The sequence below is a fragment of the Chelon labrosus genome (assembly GCF_963514085.1).
Source record: "Chelon labrosus genome assembly, chromosome: 13".
In the NCBI taxonomy this organism is placed as follows: domain Eukaryota; kingdom Metazoa; phylum Chordata; class Actinopteri; order Mugiliformes; family Mugilidae; genus Chelon; species Chelon labrosus.
The window spans coordinates 17,943,542-17,966,551 of NC_140346.1; the positions used below are offsets into that span (position 1 = coordinate 17,943,542).

General features: G+C 39.8%; 2 protein-coding genes across 2 annotated transcripts; both read right to left on the reverse strand.

The window, feature by feature from the left end:
- Positions 1-1,971: 1,971 nt before the first annotated feature.
- clptm1 (CLPTM1 regulator of GABA type A receptor forward trafficking) lies at positions 1,972-15,912 on the reverse strand. The gene is made up of 14 exons (XM_084559334.1): positions 15,817-15,912; positions 11,988-12,133; positions 10,542-10,665; positions 10,146-10,304; positions 9,829-9,946; positions 9,648-9,733; positions 8,533-8,653; positions 6,912-7,156; positions 6,395-6,488; positions 6,103-6,293; positions 5,885-5,980; positions 5,635-5,770; positions 4,531-4,698; positions 1,972-3,225 (listed from the first exon to the last, which is right to left on the reverse strand). The coding sequence occupies exons 1-14, from the start codon at positions 15,865-15,867 to the stop codon at positions 3,038-3,040; spliced, it is 1,923 nt and encodes a 640-aa protein (XP_084415460.1). The 5' UTR covers positions 15,868-15,912; the 3' UTR covers positions 1,972-3,037.
- A 1,549-nt stretch (positions 15,913-17,461) lies between these two features.
- tbcb (tubulin folding cofactor B) lies at positions 17,462-21,395 on the reverse strand. The gene is made up of 7 exons (XM_084559390.1): positions 21,237-21,395; positions 20,716-20,866; positions 20,415-20,558; positions 20,041-20,137; positions 19,525-19,716; positions 18,906-18,978; positions 17,462-18,818 (listed from the first exon to the last, which is right to left on the reverse strand). The coding sequence occupies exons 2-7, from the start codon at positions 20,833-20,835 to the stop codon at positions 18,704-18,706; spliced, it is 741 nt and encodes a 246-aa protein (XP_084415516.1). The 5' UTR covers positions 20,836-20,866; positions 21,237-21,395; the 3' UTR covers positions 17,462-18,703.
- Between the last annotated feature and the right edge of the window lie 1,615 nt (positions 21,396-23,010).

Sequence of the window (23,010 nt, forward strand, 5' to 3'; positions counted from 1 at the left end):
TAGGATTGAACTGTGAGGAGTTTGGAGGCCAAGTCAACACCTTGAGCTGGTTCTTGTGTTCCTCAAGCCAACCCCTGACAATTCATCATGTTTTCACAAGGCAGCATTATCCTTCAGGAAGAGCCCACTGTCGTCAGGGAATACCATTTCCATGAAAGGGTGTAGGTGGTCTGTGTCAAACTAACATGAACAGCAGGACCCAAGGACTTTTGGCAGTGGACACAGGTAGAAGTCATCTGCAGCTATAGACATCATTTTGAGCTACAGGCGCTCACCCCAGTAAGCCTCGACTGACCATGACCCCGTCACGAGTTCACTGCTTTTCCTCCACTTAACCACTTTTGATACTGACCACTGCAGACCGGGAACACCCCACAAGAGCTGCGGTTTTGGAGATAATCTTAGTTTGGCCCTTGTCTGAGTCACTTAAATCTTTTCCGCTCGACCAGTTCTTCCCGTTGCTGATAAGTCAGCTTTGACAAAAATGCTCACTTATTGCCTAATATACCCCCAGCCCACTGACAGGTGTCAACGACAACCGGATAATCAGTGTCAATCGCTTTACCTGTCAGTGGTCATTATGCGTCATTAAATGCACACAAGTGCTTCATTTGTATGAGTAAATGTCAAACAGCCTCATAACGAGACTAAACTGACATGCAAATATTTGAAACTCTGACGAACAGATCATAGATAAACATTAGCAGAAACTCAAGTTTTGGTTACTCGGCTTCAGTCCAAGTATCGAACCGACTGTTAGCACAAAGTGTAGTTTCCAAAGTTGAAGATTTAAAAAACAAAATCAATATTTTCCACCTGCTCTACTATGACCTGCTTTTAGATATAAAGCACTATGAAAGTTTTAGGGCCTGTAGATGATTAAAATGACATCTATCAACCCATGACCTTAATCACAAAACGGATAGGTTCTGGAGGATCTGGGAACCATTGCATTCCTTTTTACAGAAGTCATAACTTGCTAACTATCCCTGGAAGATGAGGACTGTTTGCCTTCTCCATTTATTCCATGTAGGTGCTCTTTGTTTACCTGTCTCCAGTCTTCTGTTTATTTTTTATATATGTAGATATACTGTACATAGCACGTCGTTCACTGTTAGTTTGGGATGGGACTTTTTTGTTTTGTCTTGTGTTTTGCTGTCTGGCTTGTTTGTTTTCTAAAGTTTGTGTTTATAAAAATGAAAACCCAATAAAAAGAGTATTTAAAAAAATAAATGACATCTATCACCATCAGGTCAAAGGTTCAGGGTTGACACGAAGAGAAAGAAAACACTTAGCCTAAATCTGCAGAGGAACTGTTGTACGTTCTCCAACATACTCGGGACGAGCTAGACGACAAAGTGTTGGAAAAACATGTGGAAGAGTAAATAGATTTGGCAAATTTTGAAAAGGTAAAGTTTGGTCACGTCAAAGATTAAAAATCATAATTTTACTTTTGCCGTCTAAGATCTTTTGCACACTCTTCGTCGTGGCGTGCAAATTAAAATAAAATTCTGAAATTTGAATTTACATGTCGCTTACTACTGTGCCTTAGTTAATCTATTAGTGCAGCTACTTTCTTAATTTACCGTCTGATACTTTTAGTGACATTAACTGGTTTCGGTTTCAGCCTTAGTGTGCAAAAGGGCGAACGTGAATCGAAGGTAGAAAAGTGTTTAAATGCAGATGATTTACAACACCTGGGGAAATATTTAGAATAATAAACAATGAAAGAAGTAAAAATCTGTAACTCAAGGAGGAAAGAGTTCAGTAATGTGGATGCTGAATAAGCACACCAACTGTATTTCCTGCAACATCAAGAGAAATTGTAAAAAAAAAATTTAAAGTTTCATGCAAAGAAAAAATAATATATATATATTCTCGAATCCAGAACGATGAGTTAAAATTAAAGAAGGGGTAAAATCAAAAGCTTTGCATAGACATTTTAAATCACACTTAGTTTTACTATAAACATGAATGCTCAAAAAATTTAATATGTACCAACATGGAACCCTCTTCCTTTCAGGATTTACAGCACTCAAAAATAAAAATAAAAAACAAGAGCCACTGTAATTCTTCCAGCACACACTCGACCGTCTCCGCTGTGTCTGTCAAGGTGATGTTTTAGAGCGTGAATGTTAGAGAATTGGGGAAAAAAAAAATAATAATAATCTGTTGATGAGGGGGAAATTAATAAAAATCAGCAAATCTATTTCTAGACAGTTTTGACATGGAATTATTAACATGACTCTGTACAGTTTGAGGACATATAAAAGAATGTGACTGAAAAAATTAAATCATTGACAATATTAATATATTTATATTAATACCAACAAGGCTGTTATTTTTTTTTTTTTTTCTGTTCAAGTTTAGAACATTAACCATTTGTTTAAAATTGAGGGTAGTAGTCATTGTCTTGTGGGTAGTGTCCTACAGGGGGCATCCCGCTTGTCTCCAGTCACCACCACCACCACCTCTCGTCCTCAACCTCCATTGTGGCTCAGGATCTTTCCAGTTTCCTCCAGCACTACTCACAGTTTTCAGGCAACCCAAAACACGGTGCTCACATGGAATGAAAAGGAACAAAAATCACAAGGAATCTACACAAAGAACAAAAGTTGCACTTGGCCTCTTTCTTCCCTGTATAAAAACAAAAAAAAACAAAAAACAAAAACGTAGCATATTTGCGACCTGTTCCCCTCCGAACATTTACTCCAAGACACTGTTACCCTCTGGAAAAAAATAATCATACAGAATACAGTACATCACGTTTTTGTTTTACTTCACTTGAACTGCAAAACGAGAGGGCAGGGATGGGCGAGGAACAGAAAGAAGAATTTACCAAGTCTACACTGATTATGATTCTCTGTGGATCCACAAAGAAATCAGAGGGGGAACAGTTGAACTGCTTTTTTTTTTTTTTTTTTTGTAGCGGCGTCCTTGACAGCTAAACAACGATTCCCCTTCCCTGCCTCATTTCCACAAGTCCTCTTTACCCCAGCACTGAGGGACACGGAGGGAAGATGGCGCGCGCTCCTGCTTAATCGTTCTTCTTCTCCCCCTCTGGTTTGTCTGTGATGGCGGCGGGCTCAGCGTCTGCGACGGGGGCGGCTGTGTCTGCCGCGTTGTTCTGAGTGGGGTCTACTCCGCTGGTGCCGAACTCGTTGACCCTGTTGGGATCGACCCGATAGATCCAGCGCTGGTAAAGGTAGATGAAGAACACCACATCTGCAGGAGTGGAAACAGGCGTCAGTCCAGTGAGAAATAAGTCAAGATGTCCAAGATGTAATGTTTAAACCAAAACCACTACGATTTATAATTCCATATAAGTGTGTGCAATGCTTTTGACAAAACTAGACTAATGCTACACTCTCATCTCATGGGATGGATAGTAGAAATGGTTATGAATCCTATTTGGTCTGTACCATTCTTCACAAATGTGAAATCAAACAGTCCAAATATGTGGGTAAAGCGAAAGAAACAAAACCGGGGGAAAGATTAGGAATCTCTGTCAACATCAGCACTGTTGGTTAATATTAGCTGTCTGACCTCCACGTTACCTCTAGACTCTATTATTACAAGTTTTCAGCCTTTTTCTGTGGGAACGGACCAACAGCATGGCTATTGTTTGTTTAACCTAGCAACAGTAACATAGGAAGTCATGACTTGACAAAGGGAAGGAGCCCTCTGGTCAGCAGACCAATCAGAAAGTCCACAAAGGGTCAAACCTAGTACCAGGTACCAAATGTTGGATATATCAGAGCTTTCAGAAAATGTTTTAGTTTCCTGGCCCAAATAAAAATAAAATAATACATTTTAAAACACCAGAGTAAAGCCACTAAAATGTTTCAGCAGCAGCCAATCAATAAAATCTTCTTTAAACTGGACCTCATTTTAGAGGGGCACACGGCCGCCTGTGAAAGACCCAGTCAGACTAAAACATTTCCAGAACAATAACAAATAAAACTTCCTGAAAGCTTTCAATCTGTTGGTGTTGACAGAGGCCTTGATTAAGTAACCTGTAATTTTTGATGATTTATTATGACGCCACCAACAACATCTAGAAATTTAATTTAAATATTCTGCAGTCAGCTCTGATTTTCATATTCATATTCCCTGATAAATACCATGTTACGGAAATCTGTAACATCTAGTGAGCAGACACTAGGTGGAGACAGAGGACTGATCATAACAAATGCAGACATGAAGCAGACATAGAAGTCTAATGTTGGAGTTAGATAGTTGGTTCTTATAACGTCACACGAGTAGAGAATCAGTAGAAACAATGATTCTACATTTTCTATATCTTCAGACTGCTAAAGAGAACAGAAGGAGACCAGCCTTTAAACAAAAAATTGTTTTTTAAATAACTCTCAGGATGAAGTTTGGATGCCACCACGCCGGGATATGAGTTGAAACTGAAACCACCTCCAGCAACACCTACACCTCATTCAGAATACAAACTCAAAATGGCTCCTAGTTAAATATATTATTCATAGGCACGTATTTAACTTTTCAGAGGGACCAACATACCATCTCTTAGGCATCCTATCCTGTACATCATGGGCATCTTGATGACGAAGGCAAACAGGTCATCAATAAAGGTATTGAGGGCCTTGTAGGTGAGCATCCTCCACGGGAGGTGGGCTACAGATTTCATTTTGTAGTTGATGAATAGCTGCGGCGTCATTGTAATGAAGCCTGAAAACCAAAATAGAGAAAGGAAGGAGCTGGTTAGATAATATAAACAATTCCTGCCCCACAGGTGGCACATTAGCCGGCAGGCAACACGACCGAGTATGAAGTCTATTAATACACAGCATGTTAGCGGAGGCTGTTGGGAATTGGGTGCGTAACCATGATGCAAGTATGAAAACACTAGCTGTGTGCGCGGCCACTCACAAAAACAATCAAGAGGGACAAAAATAATCAGACTCATCTCTTTAAAGTAATGTTGGAAAGTAAAATCCATAACACAGAAAGAGAATGAACAGTTACAGAGAGACAGGAGAAGCAGTATATAAAAAGCTGATTTAGCCAACACTGTACATGAGGGATAAATCATCATTAATTATGTTAATTAAAAAGAAGTCAGGATCAATTTCTTTGTGTTTGTAACAACCGTTTTCTTAAGGCAGGTATTTCACATTTTTCCATGTACATGTCTTTTTCTTTTCAGTCTCTGTCCTCGGCCAACCTCAAGCAGACATTATCTACGTTCTGTTCAAGATTTCTTCCTGTTAAAGGGGAGTTTTTCTTGCCAACGTCTCCTCGGTGCTTACTCAGGGGGTTTCCAGCTTAGGGTTCTGGGTAAGGTGTCTTTTTTTTATTGACTTTCAATTAAAGACACTTTAGTATTTTTGAGATTTAGTGTACTTTATAATCTATTAAACTTCATAGTCGATAAGAAACAGTGTGGATTAAGCTTGCTCTGTTCCATTTCTTGAATATTACCCAATTCAAATGTTTTATTTCCAACATTTATATGCCTCTCCTCCTTTTATAGGTATAATATGATGTTTTTCTTCAGCACACCAAGCCCTGTGTAAGTTTCATCAGCCTGCGTGTACATTTTCAAAGCCTGACACTCAATATAAAAAGAGTACAGTGTGTATATATAGTAGTGGACAAACTTACCAAAGGTTAACAAGAAGCCATAGAGCATGCTGAGTACCCACGAGTACCAGCCTTTGTGCTCTACATACAATAAACTGTAGACCGCATAGCAGCCAAAGAGAGGGTAGAGCAGCCATGACAGGTACTTGAAGGCCATCTGTTCACAGGAGACAAGAGAAAATAAGACTTTGCTGAAAGATTCCTGTTTGTGCTTGTGATGTTTTATTCAGCCCAGCAAAGAGATGTGTATTCAAGCCAGTGTTCAACTTACATCGTCATAGATTTTGGTTGAAGACTGCACGTATGTTGACTTGTCTTTGAATATCAATCTTGGGAGAACCCCTGCAATTTTGTTCTCTCTGTCCAACTGGAGAAGAGTAACAATACGAGGTTACAGGAAAATGTAATGACAGCATAACAGGAAGCAGAAACAGTGTTGATTCAAGAAATAACAGGCTTGGGGGAAAAAAAAGGGCTGTTGTGACTTACTCTGACATCCATGACCTTGGTGATTTTCCACAGGTCAATGAGGAGACCAATGAAGACGCTGACCTGCACCACAAAGTTGGTTTCGTTGTCCAGTATGTACAGCAGCACCACTAGAGACTGAAATACTCCAAATATGATGGAGCGCACAGACAGACCTTCGAGAGACTGCCTGCTGTTCCAAAACTGGATATCTGAGGAGGAGATGGTGCAGAGGTGAAGCTGAGGTAGACCGACAAGAGTGCTTACGTTGTTAAATATAATCCTGAAAACAGACCGGCTGCTGGGATCTTACCGTTCTTGAAGGCAAGGAATTCGAAGATGCTGTGCACAATGGAGACAACGATGGTCAGGCCCAGCAGGTATGGGTTGGTTTCCAGGAGGGCAACCTATGCAAAGAATGTGTATTGTTTAAATCTCAAGCCTGACCAGCTCATGACATGGAAAGTATTTTGCTTTATTACAATACGTTGTCCTGTGAGGTGCAGAAAACTGTAAGACAATTGGATATATTTTCAGACAAGAGTAATCTGCCTGAAAACAGAAGAGCTCAAATGTTCCAATGTATATTGTGAAGATAAAGCCGGCTTAAAATAACCTGTGTGCATAAATATCAACGGATGTTTCTATGCCGATCACGTTTCATTGCATCTGACCCAATCAGCTATTTCCCCCCAGCGTATCATGATAAAGTATCTAAACTAGAACCATTATTGTTGCAGCTCAACTTCAAGGTACCCAAACACAAACATGTACTTCACATCATTAAATGTGATCCACTTTTTTTTGTCCTCTGACATTTGACCTCTTACCTTGACAGAGTCTTGATCTTCATCTGACTGCTCGTAGGTGTCATCCGGAAGGAAGTTCCACGGCGAGCGAGCGTTCTGGGCAGCGTACAACTGCCAGCGCCACAGCGACAGGGGGCAGTAGCTGAGGCGCAGCGGGAGATTTGCCAGGGTGTCGTTGATGGGATAGTAGTCCTTCTGAAGGTTCCAGTAGTCATTGAAGTACACTATGGGGTAGTAGTCTCCACTTACGGCATCAAACTTAACATCTAGTATTAGAGAAGAGTTGAAATGTCAGTCATGGTTTAAAACAACCTCAATCGCAGATGTGACGTTAAACATATCATTAGGGCTGCAGCTATCGATTCTTTTTGTAATCGATTAATCTAGCACTTTATCGATCGATTAATCGATTAATCGGATATTTTTTTTACGTTTTTAAACAACCAAAACAAATGATGCATAACGAAAATTATGTGGCTGTAAAATGATCAAGCATTTGCCTTTTATTTCTCAAAAAAACAGAGAACTCCAACTCCAACATTTGGCTCCAAAACTAAGCCCATGTATTGCAATTTACCCATTAAAAGTGCCAGTGCCAACAATTACATAACAATACAGTTAAGCAAACTTACTGTAAAACAAAAAGCAATTTAATTTATTAATATGCACAACAAGTTTCATGTTGTAATCTAGCCCTGACATCAAAGTAAATATCCGTTTTATGTAGATTTCTACACCTGCAGCATTTACCATTAGGCTACTAACAAATAATACATAATTTCTGGGGTGAGCCTATTTGCTATGGTAACCTAGCAACCTGTGTGTTTGTTTGTGAACGCGTGCTGTGCGTGAGGAAGAGTGAGAGAGATGAGGGTGCAGAGAATTTAGTAACGTCAATGATTCTGATAAGCTCAGGCCGGTCGCGTTCGCCTCGCGGCCGCTCAATTTATGATAATAGGGGAGTATATGGGAGTATTTGGCCGCTATTCGCGGAGAATTTAGTAACGTCAATGATTCTGATAAGCTCAGGCCGGTCGCGTTCGCCTCGCGGCCGCTCAATTTGTGATCCGCTGCGTAAATCCTTCGGCTGGCCCGGTCGTCCCGATTGCCACTCCGCCCCTGAAGCTAAACATCATATCTAGTCAAACCGCATCATGACATCGCTACATACAGTATGCGATTAAAATCAGCGAACATTAATGTATAGGTTTAGGTTACGTTACCTTGTTTCAGCGACGCTTGGTGAAACAGCATGTGGATGTTTTCTGTTCAGATGCTGGATCATTGAGCTTGTCCTGCTGTGGTACGCCAGGTCTACTTTGCAGTATCTGCACTTTGTTCTCTTCCTTTTTTAGAATGTAATGATCCCAAACTTTAGACATTTTTTGCCGTTTATGGGCATCTTTACTCTCCGCCATCGCGCCAACTAAATTCAAAATGTATCACGCGCTAGTGGTGTGCTTGCATAGGTGCTTCCAAAACAACGGTCCGTGTGGAACAATCAGATCCCTGCGCGTATAGTGCGCGTCATAGGAATTTAACGAGGCTTCGAGGCAGAGTTTTTGCCTCGACCAATTTTTGTAATCGAGTTAATCGAGTAACTCGACGAATCGTTTCAGCCCTACATATCATGTAAACTTACGCTGGTCTAGAGGCGGTGGAACAGAGCCTTTCACCCAGGCTGTGTGGTCATCTACCATGTTGATGGTGAGGTTGGGGTGCCAGTGCGAGATAATCTCCACTGGACCATGGCTCTCTGCCCGCTGTGAGGAAACACAGTTGATTAGTTGAAGATAACAACGTCCAAATCTTAGCCAGAGAAGACAGATGGTTTGAAAGAGGAGTAAAGGAAGCCATCTATGTCAAACTGGAAAAACCTTCACTAAACAGAGGAGGTGGACTGAGATTTAATTTGCCATCTATTTACAATACAGTTTTAACTTCTGTCCCCAAGAAGTTTCAGCCTCATTCACACCTTGACACTGGAGCCTCTGACGGACAAGAGTCGTTAGAGAACCATTCATAGGAAAGAGGACAGGGACAACACAGTCCCCCCCCTCCACTACAGGTAAGTACCCAGTCGTTAAGGGAAATTAGCTGCACCAGTTTCTGGTTATTAGCATAACAAGCAAGTTTTTTCAGGAGGAGTTCCTATTTAAACCTCAGATTTCCCACCAGTCCACCAGAACTGAAGAAGCTACTCGGATGAGTGGTGAAACGTCTTCTGAACAAACTCTACAAGTCCAGTTGCCTTTTTTAAACCTTTTTTGGATATACCATGACCTGGATGACTGAGAACCTTCACAGACAGTTGATTAGTCAGTGAAAACAACAAAAAAAAAGTGAGAAAAAAGCAAGAAAAGACTACTGATGTGGTGTACAGTTGGTCCAAACTTAGATAGATAGCCTTAACTTAAATCACAGCTTTATAAATACATGTATAAATGTGTCATAGTCTATTTCAACAAAGCAAAAATCCTCTTTTTAAAGTCTTTAGATTTTCTTTTTCAAATCTTTCTTAAGAAGTAAAGTCAGCCAACTCCAAATCAATGACTAAATTGATCTGTATCAAGGAAGTACTGGTGTAAATAAATACACTGCATCAGAAATATGATCTGTCATACAAAGATGATACAGACAAACTGCAAAACACCGGAGCAGAAATGACAAATAGGAAAGACCAAACATGAGGCAGCTACATTACACTCTGTTCCCTCATTCACAACATATTCCATAAAAAAAGATAAAACTACTGACCTTAATGATCTCTGGATCTACTTCTGTCTCTCCTGTGAGTAGATTCTTGGTCTTCTGAAACTTCCTCCGCTTGAACTTATTCATCACTGAAAGAGTAAAAAAAAAAAGTACAGGTTTGAAAACTGAACGCTTTGAAATGTTCACTCTATTGCTGGATCTTGTGTTTTCCATATGGACTTACTTCTTGTTGCATGAACTGTTGCCAGTCTGCGATATTGCCCCTTTCGCTTGGGGTCTGGGTGGAATCCACTTTTAGTGAAGTAGACATGTATGTAAAGGGAACCGTTGTGCTGCACCTCCTGCAACCAAACAGGAAGTGGTATTAGAGCTTCACACAAATACACATCTATATTATTACTTTTTTTTTCTGCCTGCTACCTAAATCTACAAACCAACACCTGTTCTTTCTCACGATCTAACCACTGTCTGTCTCTCCTATCCCTCCTCTATATTCTCACATGGCACCCCTCTTCCTCCCTCAGTCACCCCTCCCCCCACCTCTGGGATGTCCATCTCCTTATAGTGGTGATAGCAGCCGTCTCCATCCTCCCCTGTGGCCCAGTCTCCATAGACCAGGTCCCTGTGGAACCAGAACAGGGCATCTGTGTTGTTGAAGTCAGAGAACACCTCGTCCTGGGACACGTACACGTACAGATCCTGCAGGCAAGGGTGAGAAAGTAAAGGTGTTTATGACATTATATTGTCAGGAGGGAATGAACCAGTTAATCTGACAGGGAGAGATAACACTGGCAAAATGTCCAGCTGCTCAGGGGACCAGAGTATTAGGGATGTCTAGGAATAGGCTGAAGCAGTTCAACAGTAAATCATTAATAAAACAGCTGGGAACTGATATAAGGCAGTAGGGATTTTATGAAGAGAGGACAGGTGTAGTACCATGAGGGTCTCTTTGGTGAAGAGGTTCCTGCTGGGTACCCGGGGGGCACCAGCTGGTGTGCTGGGGTCTGGAGTAGACGGCCCTCGGCGGAACCAGCTACTGATCGCCCAGATTATAAAGATTCTGGAGAAACAAGGGCAAACGGTGTCAGAGAAAATGGATTGAAGTTAATAATTAAGAAAAAAAATATAAAATGGGAGGAGCAAAAGGCCAGAAGGGCTTATTACTGATACTTCTGGGAAATGGACAAATACTGCATAGACTAACACTGAAAACTCTTGAGATGTGAATAGCTGCTACAGGCGAGTGAAACCACAAGGAGGCTAATCAGATTAAACTGTATCCAGTCAAATTACATGACATTCAGACTTTTAAAGAGACTTCTTTCCAGCATCATAAAGTGGAGATGGGTGAAAAAAGAAAACTTGTCTGTCTATAAGAAAATACTGTAAATTAAACGATAAATCTTTTGACTTGTACAACTTCCAACTCGCTTGTAGTTTTCTTCAATATATTTTCTGACATATTGGGCGTTTAAACTGACATGGTTGGTTTGGCAGCCCTCAATATCAATGTGCAGACATTTCGTGAAAAGTCTGAAATGTATTTTTATTTACAGTCATGTCTTTGCGAGGACAGCTACATTACAACTAATGAAAACAGAATTATGCACTCATGAAGGAGGATACACATCTAGAGCTCCTGTGTTGCCAAATCGTCAGTGCGTCAGTGCCAAAGACAGGGATTTTAAATTGTTAATGCTACATCATTTGTTGGAGCTAATAAATGTTCTTTTACTCGAGTGGCTGCCGACTGGCTGGCACGATAGCTGCTTGCCTAAGGCAGGAAAAAACCAACCAAAGGCTGTTATTCAAACGAGGTGCCAAAAATGTACAATACTGCTTTAAGCTACAAAAACACTGGTTTGCATTAACATTTCTTTAGGGGAAAAAAAAAAAACCTGTATCTGATGTACTATACAGTCCGTCAAACAGGAATAACCACTGACAAGCAGCGAAGTCAGGTTAAACTACCTACAAAACTCTTTCACTCCAGATGTAAGGATGCTTGAGTCAGTGAGTAGCAGTTACTAAATAGCAGAGTGAATACAGTGGACAATGTAATGAACATTAAGCAGACATTAATAAGAGATTTGTTAAAAGGCCTGACACGTGTCAACCTGTCAATTCCAGCAACTAAGTTTCCTGTGTGAATTTACCACACAGAAATCCACCAATAAACATTTCATCTGGCTCATTTATGCTACAATTTACAAAGTAAAACCCTCTTTCATTTGGACTATGACACCACTGATATGATGTATTTTGTTAATTATTACAACTGCAGCATCAGCTCAAGCTTTTATCTCTTGGCTGGCTCTCTGCTTGTGAAAGTAAAAGTGACTGCGCCAGATTGAAAGACAAAAAAATAAAAATAAAAATCACCTGAAGAGGACGCCTTTAATGACCTGCCATGCATTGGGTGCTGGCTGTTGTTGCTGCTGCTGCTGCTGCTGCTGAGGGTCCTGTGCATTTTCAGCTGTTTGCACAGTCTGGTCATCTGTTGTTGCAGCACTGCCATTGCTGCTCACCTACAAAAAAAAAAAAACAACAACATACAAACAGAAACGCCGTCAGAGTAGCCAAAGAAAGTCAAAATCATGACGCAGCGGTGGCAACACGTAGTGAACAGTGAAAAGAGGAGACTACTCATCTATTAGGAGTCCAGTAAAATCACTGTACGTTGCTAAAAGGAATGATATAATGATTTAATTAAGAAGGAGACTGATTCATCTTCAACATCCAGTCATAGCAAGGGGGATATCTCAAGAATAAAATGAGCAGTTAAAGTGTAACTGCAAGTGCAAAACTAGAATTTCATTCATCATGCGTCCGCACAGTAAATTACTTAACAGGTTTAACAATTAACACTAATGTTTTACGTCAAACGTGTCACGCAAAGAAAGATGTGTATCGTCCTAGATCACGTGTGCAACTGTGCAACTGTATTTAGTACAATAAATCAAGTGTGGGCCTATGAACTGGACAGTTGAACAGCTCTGGAAAGCATTAAGGAAAAAAAAAAAAACATCCCTCCAAGCTAAATTACTTAAAGTATTACAGGCTTCTTGATTGTGCAAAATAAATAATAAATAAACTAAATATCTCCTGGAGCATAGTGGGACATCTTTATTGTTTCTAACTGTTGATTTATTTAATTTGTGCTTTGGACTTCTCTTGTCAAACAAAACCATTTCCTATAAGCTACTCTAAGACATGAAACAAAAGTGAGGAAAGTGAGATTTTAAACTATTTTAAAAGAAAAATAAATGAATAATTAATTAATTGAAATTTGTTCTTGTTGCAGCCTGACAATGATCACAAATTAAGAGGGTGACATAAAAGAAAAAAAACAGATTCTTTGCAGTTTTGGTCCATTTAAATAACACTTGTAAAGATCATATTTGTGTGAGCATCAGCATTTATATTAAAGGTCACATGCGATTGGTTAAAACTGCCAATTAGCTCGCCCTTTAACGTGGTTTCACCCTTCGCCACGTCCACACCCCCCCCCCCCAACCCATTCGACAAGGCCACACTATTCAACCGACACAATAGACAAGCACATGCCAAGTCATGAGACTCGTCCACTATCTAAACATCTATCTCTCTTGTTGTCGCCAACACAGGGGGAGACCAGCGGTTGGCCCCTGCAAACAAACAAACAAACAAACAACACTTGAGGCCGATAAAATGTTTTGTGTTTAAACTTGATCCTATCTTTTATCGAGACGCCAAGAAAGGCCGAGACACTGAAAATGCGTAAGGCCTAGCAACATCCTAAACAGAACATTTCAGGGCCATAAAGTGGCTCAAAATAGGGCTCTGCAAAAACCCCCCCACTGCCGCTTCCTGTCCAGTTACAGTAGAACAATTCTATTATCTATTATCTCCTGCAGAGATCAAGGTAATAACCATTACACAGACAGATCAACAACAGGCTCCACAATAGAAACAGGTCATTTCTTCCAGCTATGGATAATAATTTACACGCTCTGACCAAGGTTTAACAATTAACCACTTATTCGGGGGGGTTCAGAGGAAATGGTTCACACCAGATGGCCGGCGTGTTGGGCTTTAAAAGGACAAAAAAAGTTTAGATAAGTCAATTGTTCACAGAGAAGCAGAGATTGCTCTGGTAATGAAAAATAAGCCTGGTAAAAAAAAATTTACATAAAAACCAAACATTGCTGACGATACAGGTCATCTTCAACATGTAGAAACAAGAAGGATTTAAGAATTTAACATTGCTAACAGTGACACTACTATAAGTGTGGTGCCAACATCAACAAAAAAATAATCAAAATCAAAAGCTGAGCAATCACATGTGGTTAAATTTGGCTACTCTCACCGCTCACCGCTTCTCCCTCGGGTATTATCATAGAAAGATTCACCGGCAGTGTGGCAGCTACATAAGCGCCCCGTCTAAAACTAATAGCGCATTTATCCTGACGGAGCGATTCTTATTTTGAAAGAGGCACTTGGTGCGTGTTGCACCCTTGTCCTAGTTTCTGCCACGCTCGCATCCACATTACATTATATTCAAATCACAGAGCTAAGCAGTTATTTCACAGGAAGATAAACACCTGACGAGCTGTAAAAACGAAAAAGACTGCCTTTTTGAATATATATATATATCTAGAATAGCTTCCACACATTATCTGGATAAAAATATTTTGTTGCCCAAAATACACAGATATATAACCATGGATATTTTACTTAAAATGTTAAGAGAGATTCAGTTTACCAGGGAATTACCTTTGTCTTATCTTATTTGTCTTTACCTACCGTGCCAGACTTCAGTGTAACAACAATAAATCAGAGACGGACCTAAACTAGGTCAAATAATACATTAGACGTAAGATCGTAGCAATAAAAGGCACATAAAGAGTCAAAATGTAAGTCATTAAGCTGTTACTTACATTATAAATTCACTCACCAGTTTATTAGGTACACCAGTGCAAACAAACATATCCTATTCATGAAGGTTACGGTAGTCAGCAGTTGTTTAAAATAACTGTGAGAGGTGTCGATTCAACTGATTTTGGAGACAGTTGTTTATAGTACTACTGTTTTGTGTTGACACATGTTTCTGTTATTTTGACAACCCCATTTTAGTCAGTGGGCTAAATAACATAATCACCTATGTGCTTAATTCAATCCAGTCTTTCATACAGTTGAATTACCACTTTTCTGATGCTGTTAAAACATAAATTTTGCATTTTAACAGTCATGAAGGGGATTTTTTTTTTTAGCGATGTGCCTAATGTTTTGGCAAGTGAATTGAAACCTTAGATTTAAAACTGTAAGCATAGATGAGGACCTTTAAAAACAAAACTCAAGCCCTGGAACAAGTCATTGAGCTATTTTTCAAGTATCTCTGTTAAAAATAGATATTTGCTGCAGCTTCACAGCCTTGTTTTTTATCAACATTAGTGTGTCTTGAAATATTTGTGGGTTTGTGGATTGAGTCAGATTAGTGGTTTGCCTCTGAAGAGTGATGAGTCACAATGACCTCTGCTAACTTGTGATGAGCATTTGTCACACTGTGGAAAAATAATAGTTAGCCACCAGGTTATTATTGCCACTGCTAACAGCACAGTTTAGGAGACAAGGTTTAGCCAAATCTGACGAAAGCTCAATCTGATTCAATCAATTTGTTAATTTTAAATAAGCTCAACAGACATTTAAACCATCGTCACCTAAATTAAGAAAACGGCTGTTGATTCAAAAGCTTTCTCTTAAATTAGTGCGAGTAAATAACAAGTGGAAATGGTTTGGGTTGAGGTAAGAAATGTGTGTTGCTGCTGGTTGATTGGCCTGGTTAGTGAAGCCCAGCTGCGTTGTTCAGGTTCAGGCCTTGTGATAGCTAACTGACACACTGCAGCAGACAGCCGGCTCTCTCCAACACACTCTAGGTCAACTAAATTTAACACAAGTCCTGTGTTATTGTACGTTTTTCGGGAGAAATTTCGCCGTCAACGCCGCCGTCAGTCGCCAGCAGTCGGGATTTCTCAACACATCGTCAACGGCAGGAGGGGGTCGTTTTAAAACCAACCGGCACTGACAACGTCACTGAGGCTCGTGTAACGATCCGTTACCGCGTTTAAACGTCAACGGTCGCACACACACAACGTTCGAACGAACAAACCGGCTCACTTCCCACTTGGAGGTGGAAAGTAATAAAACCCAAAAAGAGTGTCATTCATTTTACCTCGCCGTTGCTGACGGTAGCTTTAGTTGCTTCGCTCTCCTGCGTCGCCATCTTTCCTCGTCTCTATCGCGCACACACGCACACGCCACACTGCTGGCTGGGAAAACTGCGCTCCGTCTCGCGAGAGTTCAGTTGTAGCGTCACTAGAGTGACGTGTGTCTTCAGGGGAGCGATGAAGAAAAGTGAGGCTGATAAATATTTATTGAGTTTGGTGACAGCGCTGATGAAACCGCATGAAACACCTCGTCTGCTCACGAATCTGCTGTCTAAAAAAAAGGAACATGCACTATTTTGTGTTTTAAAATAATTTTAGACTTTATTTATTACATTTTTAACACATAGAGAGACATTCTGCACAGGAACACAAATCATAAAATTATCACCCCAGTAAAAACAAAACAGCTCACAGCTTTCTAAACAAACGCTGAACACCATAACCAGCATGAAGCTAAAATTAGAACATATTAGATGTTTTTAATATGCATAGAATAAATCATCATCGCATTAACGACAAACATCATGAAACATGCCTCCCCAAGAAAAAGAGGGAAACAGAAGAGATGATAAACATTCAGACCGAAACTCTCCTCTGGCAGAGATAATCTATAAGAGGTTGCCAGATCCTATAAAATCTCTCTTCTTGGTTTTATAAGGAGAATGTATTCTACTCTAATTCCAGATATTGTTGCATTAATTAGGTTTGAGTGTGTGGTTGTTGCTTTTTTATTTTTCCAGTTAAGTAAGATCAATCTTTGTGCCAGACTGATCTTCAGCTTGCTTAGGATAAGGTCAGGAAAATATTCTAAAATCCTCTGATACTGTATCTCAAGAAGACCCAGTGATGCTGGTGCAAGCCACTGACATTCATATAAAAGATCTATATCTGGGAAATATAAGACCAGTGCGAATGACGTACCTTGTGTTGTAAAGAGACAGACTGAAGTCTCATGTAGACGTAAGAGCTATGAATCTGTTTTAAGGCCGTTTTTCTGTAATATCTTTCCCTTGATCTTCCTGCCAAGCGGATTTCAACTCCTCTTTAGTTTCTCTGCTTGTCAATTGACTGTTTATAGAATATTTTGGAAATACCTCTGTTCTGTTTTATCTCTTGCAGAAATATCAGTTCCACTGCAGACTGCCCTGGGGAGTTAGGAGCAGGTAAATACTAATTATTTAACTCAAAATGCCTGATTAAATCTTCATAATAATTGTGCCCATATACAATTTGTAGATACTTGTATGCTGCACTTGAGATCATCCATATTGTGATACCTTATGTTTCTACTCAGCAGCATTTTAGTGTAAAATATTCAAGTATTTCTGTGTATTTCACTCTTCAGTGTAATATTACTTGAAACATTGCTAAAACTAGTTGTACTTTAATTAATTCACTTGCATTAAAATTGCATCTTAATGTTTTACATGTTTATATTTTTATAAAATCCCAAATCAAAAATTTACCTCAAAGGATTTTACATTTCATTCAACACATGAAAGTCAAGACAAAGAAAACCTGACTTCAAAGGTAAAAACTTTGAAAAGAATTGAGGGTTTCCTCGACCAGGAGGGATATCATACAATGGATTTAAATAATGAGTAGACAGAGTAAATATTGAGTGTAGTAAATCAACCGATAAGCCATGTGTACTGGCAAATTGTTTAATTACCCTTTGGAACATACAGTAGTAACACCAGCACCTCAGAGAGCATCAGTCTTTATAAGAGAATAACAGCACATTTTCCATGACACTTGAGTCAAAGGAAACAACAAAGATAATTTACATTTCTTCTTTAAGTTTTGGAGGACAATAAAAAAAAAAAAAAAAGCATTAACAAGGCATACCATTCATTTGAAATGCACATTGTAAAGTGGAGTGTTGTGATGATGATAACAGGGAGAGCAATAAACACGGAAACTACTTTTGCTTTTCCTTGTGCCGACCTGGCTTCAATAATGTCTAATCAACAATATCCATCTAACGGCACGTTGTAAATCTAACACGCACATTTATAATTACGCAACATGTTTGGAAACAAACTATTTCAGAATTTATCATCTCCACTAAAAGACCCGCTAGTTATGAACGAATTTACATGTAATGAGTGCAAACAGAGATTGTACCTCAGCTGTATGAATGAAACGTATCATATTAATATGAAACAGCAGATATAAAAATAAATGCACATGTTTTTGAAGTATAATTTGAAATTGAAAGAGTATTTGAAATCCATTTCACAACCTGAAACAGGAGTCAAACAAATATTCAGGATCCAATTAAACTAACTAACTAGAGTAGTCAGGAATACAAGCAACAATGCCATTTTTTTATTTAAGTATCAAAGCATGTTAGGATGATTTTTGATTTTTCCTTCAACAGACCTCTTCCAAACCTTAAACCTTGATCTGTCAACAATTTACAGTCTTCAAAAAAAGGCTACAGTTCACTATACACACTTGTATACAATCATCATTGTACACACCGACGGTAACTAAACGAGGAGGAATTTAATTTAAACTGTGAACAGACTGTTAGATTACACACAAGACGCATGAGAATGCATCATAGCAACAAGTACAGAAATTGAACAGAGCTACGTTGGATTAGCAACAACAAAAACAATCTTTTCTTTCTGAAATCTTAGTCTTAGTTAGTATGAGCTCCTCTTTTGTGATAATCCTGTGTTATTATAATAACCCCACAGTCACGTTGCACTGTAGTAGCTGAAAGGGAACTTGAGTCGAAGGTGCCTTTGGATCATGCCTTCCAGAGAAGCAAAAAAACCCCAAAAAGACTTACACAAAATGAATCTTCATATTCTCTGCTTGGTGAGTAAGTAACAGTTTGAAACTGGTGCTTCACTTTTGAGGCAGAAAAACTATACACTCCTACATTTCATCTAAACCATATTCCTCTTCGGGAAAGTCTCCCACAGCCACATTTAGAGGCTTCACAAATGCGCCGTATTTGTTCTCACACTGGAAGTACTGCTTCCCCTCGACACTGTGGAGACACAAAGTAAAACAAATGTAAAAATCAAGATAAACATAACTGACTTGTTTTCATTATGTCTTAAAAAGCAGTTCTTACGTTCCGTTGTGCTTTCCCAGGGGCTCATCGTACTTCACACCAACCCAGTAGCCCGGCTTGAAATCTGCTGTGCCTGCAATAAACATAACAGTGTTTGTTATATCGGTTACCATAGACTGGTGAAACAGGCACTAACAAGAAAACAGAGATTAAATGAAAACCTTTTAGTTTATTTGTTCAAATAAAAGAACAATAAGGGATTCACTTAGGTACTTACAAGCCATCTTATTACTATCTAGAGCATAGAATAACAAAACTTATAGATGGTTGATTGTAACTCATTCCAATGCAGAAACCTGAAGTTTGACAAATATTTGCCTCAGTACACAAGCAAATTGTAATTTTAAAACTTGACATTGGTTATACTCATATCAGATAAAATATAACAAACTTTCCATGCTAATCTACGGTCTACAAGAGAAGCAGGCAAAATGAAACAAAACAAACACCAGCACAATAAAAAACAGAAGTGCAGCAGTTACTGGGATTAATTGCGATTTGGGGGCTTAGTCACCATAAATCACAATAAAGCCTGTTCTATTGGAGAGAAAATCCTTAGTTGCACAGGGTTTCAACAACTGTCCCAGCGAAAGTAAACCAAAGCTTTATCCACACTTACCAACATACATGACTGTGCCAAGCTTCGTGGGTTGCCCAGGGACCTGTACCTGGCAGCGGCTGCCAACAGGAATCGCATCGGCAGCAGCCTTTTGTTTCTCTTCCCGAGCGGCAGCCTCAGCTTTTTTCTTGGCCACCTCTTCGTCATTGAAGCGACCAATGCCCTGCTCCTTCATGCGTGACCTTACGGTGTCTGAGGAAATAAAAAAAAAACATACTTCAAAACGGACTCTAAAGACCATGCATCTTTTTTCAGTCATTTCCAAACAAACAATAACTGTATATTCAAAATAATCAATATAATACATAAAATTAAATATATAATTATAACTAATTATCACTTTTAGTAGCAAATAGGCCTTTAATTATTGTCTACATTCACAGATTGATAGTCAATAGTACATTTTCAGTGGACTGACTCAGCAAAAATCTTGCAGAGAAACACATCTTGGTTAACACCAAAGGCAGAGAAAATGTCGATGTTATGACAGTTACAAACTGAGAGAAAGTTAATTACCTCTTTTCTTTTCATACGCTTCGTCTGACAGCTCAAATTTCTCAACTTTGGAAAGATCAGTGAACTCGCCCACCTGACCTCCACTCCTATCAATAACCTGTACAAAAAAATGAAATTCAAGATGAACCACAAACACACCGGTTCAACGTGTAGTTGTATTAGAAAATCAAAACACCAGGACAATGTTTTAAGTCTTAAGAAAACATTTTTACATAACGTGAGATGCCAAAAATGCATGAGACCTTATCCGAAGCACACTTGTTTTTGTCTGCACAGAGGGACCAATTAGAAAAGCTGTTGCTTCTTGTATTTTACAACAGTTATGACAGTAATCTGGGTTACTGTTCTTAAAGTAGTTTCAAACAGACACATACATGTATTCTGCAGCCATCATCAACGGGGTAGGAACCTAGCAAAGCTTCGTTGTTATCCATGTTCAGGAGGAACTTGTCAGAGGTACTGTATAACTCCAAGTCCATGCCAGAAGCAGGTGTGCCCACAATCATCTCCAGATTTCCCTACGTTCAACACAACAAAATTGAAAATGTAATAAAACATACACCGAGCATAAATTAACAATTACCTCGAAATAGGGTGTGTGTAAGGGCTCAAAAACCCAAACAATACAACTTGTGGGTGTGGTGAGAAGTTCTGTGTGATGCATGGTGAACACACCTTCATTTCTACTATAGTAATCCCCCTGTTGAACTTGCGCAGCACCTCAGAGCAGTAGGTGGTGCTTGTTAGGCGCACATTCACAAAGGGACTGGTAACTACTGTCACTCCGCTGTCCATTATTAGGTTTGGTTGGACTGTTGGTCAGTTACTGAGAAGAGAAATATGACACATTAACAAGTGAGACTGAAGCTAATACATCCCCTCACAGCTGCAAACCAATACTATACCCGAAATTATGAGTTTTCAACATAGACTGAAGTTGACTTCTTGCAAAGTGATTCAGATGAAAGGATCTATACTTATATATAGAAAATTGTTCACATTGTTCTGATATTTAGCATGTTCCAGTGTTGTTTTAATTAAAACATCAGCATTTATCGTTTAAGTTTCACCTCACATGATGTCATTTTAGCAAGCTAGCTGTGTTAGCTAGCTGTTTGGGAGGCTAGACGCAGCAGAGTCACGTTGGCTTCACTGAGAATCCTCCGTTAGACGGCAAGGTTGCCATAGTTACTTACAAGTACGTGCTTTGTCTTCGATAGTGTTTCAAAATCTCGGGAGAAAAGTGTCGTCTTGTCTCTGCGGCTACATTCAACCTAAACAATCCATGACTACTGCGTTACAATAACAGCGAAAATGGTGCATGAAGCCTCGCTGCGTAGTTATGCCAGAAAAATTGTTAACATCGGTTCCTGCTACGCCCAGCTCTGGAAGGTTCCACCCGCCCCGAGTCTTTAACCGACCAATCACATCGAGGGAGGGAATGACTCAAACCAATAATATGACGATACGAAAGAAATACCCTGTAGACACGCCCACTTTACAGTTGATTGACGCGATCGCAAACGGCCAATCAACAGACAGGAGGGAAGCGACCGTTGAAATAACCACACGGTGGCGCTAACGGTCCAATCAATCTGAATATCAAGACTGAAATGAACATTTGTAATTACACACAATGAAGAGAGAGAGATTATGGAGATTAAATCATATTGTCTCAAGCTATTTAATGTCAAAATACATATATTATTTCCCTACCAGAAATCAATCGTATTCTGAAATGGTAAACATACTCTAAACTAAAGTTTTGGAGCAGAGGGAAAGCACGTGAAGACAGAAAAGAGACCAAACTGAAGATCAGAGGGGAAGCTGAGACAAGCCCACAGCCCCACAGAGATGATTTACATTCTTTTGGTTGTCAGTGGAGATGCAGGTCTGCAAACGTGCCTGGCCTTATTCACACCACATCTGCAGGTCATATATACCGTATCTTAAAGATCAGGTTAGTGCATGTGTCATGTGGCACACAGGGATGTATCTTGCAAAATGTCTAAACATAAAACAAGCCATGAATGCAAACAACATCTGTTGTGTTTAGACTCATTTTTGCACTGATGGTATTTGCCCAAATCAAAGATACCATGGACGTGGTGTTGGGTTAGAAATGAGGGATCACAAGTTCAACCTGAACAGAGAAACATTATACATAACTGATGTTATGACTAATGAACTGCCTAATACTGGGCAGTCCCTTCTTTTGCTGCCAAAACAGGCCTAATCCATTATGGACAAGGACCCCACTACCTCTGAAGGTGTGCTGTGGTGTCAGTCACAAAGACGTTAGCAGCAAAACCTTCAAGTCCTGCAAGTTGTGAGATGGGGCCTCTACGGACCACCCATGTTTGTCCAGCACAACTTGAACTTATTGTTGTGTTCATCAAACCTATCCTAAACCACTGTAGGTGATTTCAGCAGTGGACAGGGGTCAGGATGGACACCCTTGACCGGTCTGCAGCTAGGCAATCCAACAACAAACAAAGTGTGTTCTGACACCTTTATATCAGGACCTGTGTTCACGTTTTCAGGAGTCTGAGCTACAGTAACTTACGTGTTGGATCAGATCACACTGCAGACCAATCTTCGCTTCCCATGTGAGCCCTTGCCGCCCGTAAACATGTCACTTGTTCACCACTTTTTCTGCGTTGGAACACATTTGATAGGTACTGGAGACGAGGAATAGCCTACAACAGGCATGCAAACTGGTCAGGGGTCAAAAAGGTGAGAAGAGTGTGAAGAGGGAAATGGCCACGAACACCCCCCCCCCCCCCCCCCCTTGGTAAACAGAGATTTACAAAGACAACAGACTACAAATTCACTAATTTTTACCAAAAAAAAAACTTTTGAGCCATTGAGCCTGAACAGCTCAATGGCTGTTTTTCCTCGGGCCTGAAGGGCATATTTCACTGCCGGGCCTTTATTTTACTCAAGCACATCGCGGTCCAGGCCTTTATT

Bases quoted from the DNA above. Each gene is read 5' to 3' on its own strand.
- clptm1 (XM_084559334.1), bottom strand. From the start codon at position 15,867: ATGGCGACGCAGGAGAGCGAAGCAACTAAAGCTACCGTCAGCAACGGC. The intron at 10,305-10,541 runs GTACTACACCTG...CCTTGCCTGCAG, and splicing joins TCACCAAAGAGACCCTCATG to GATCTGTACGTGTACGTGTC. The intron at 7,157-8,532 runs GTAAGTTTACAT...CTCTAATACTAG, and splicing joins TCCACCGCCTCTAGACCAGC to ATGTTAAGTTTGATGCCGTA.
- tbcb (XM_084559390.1), bottom strand. From the start codon at position 20,835: ATGGACAGCGGAGTGACAGTAGTTACCAGTCCCTTTGTGAATGTGCGC. The intron at 20,559-20,715 runs GTGTGTTCACCA...TGTTGAACGTAG, and splicing joins TTACTATAGTAGAAATGAAG to GGAAATCTGGAGATGATTGT. The intron at 18,979-19,524 runs GTAAGTGTGGAT...TGTTTATTGCAG, and splicing joins TGGCACAGTCATGTATGTTG to GCACAGCAGATTTCAAGCCG.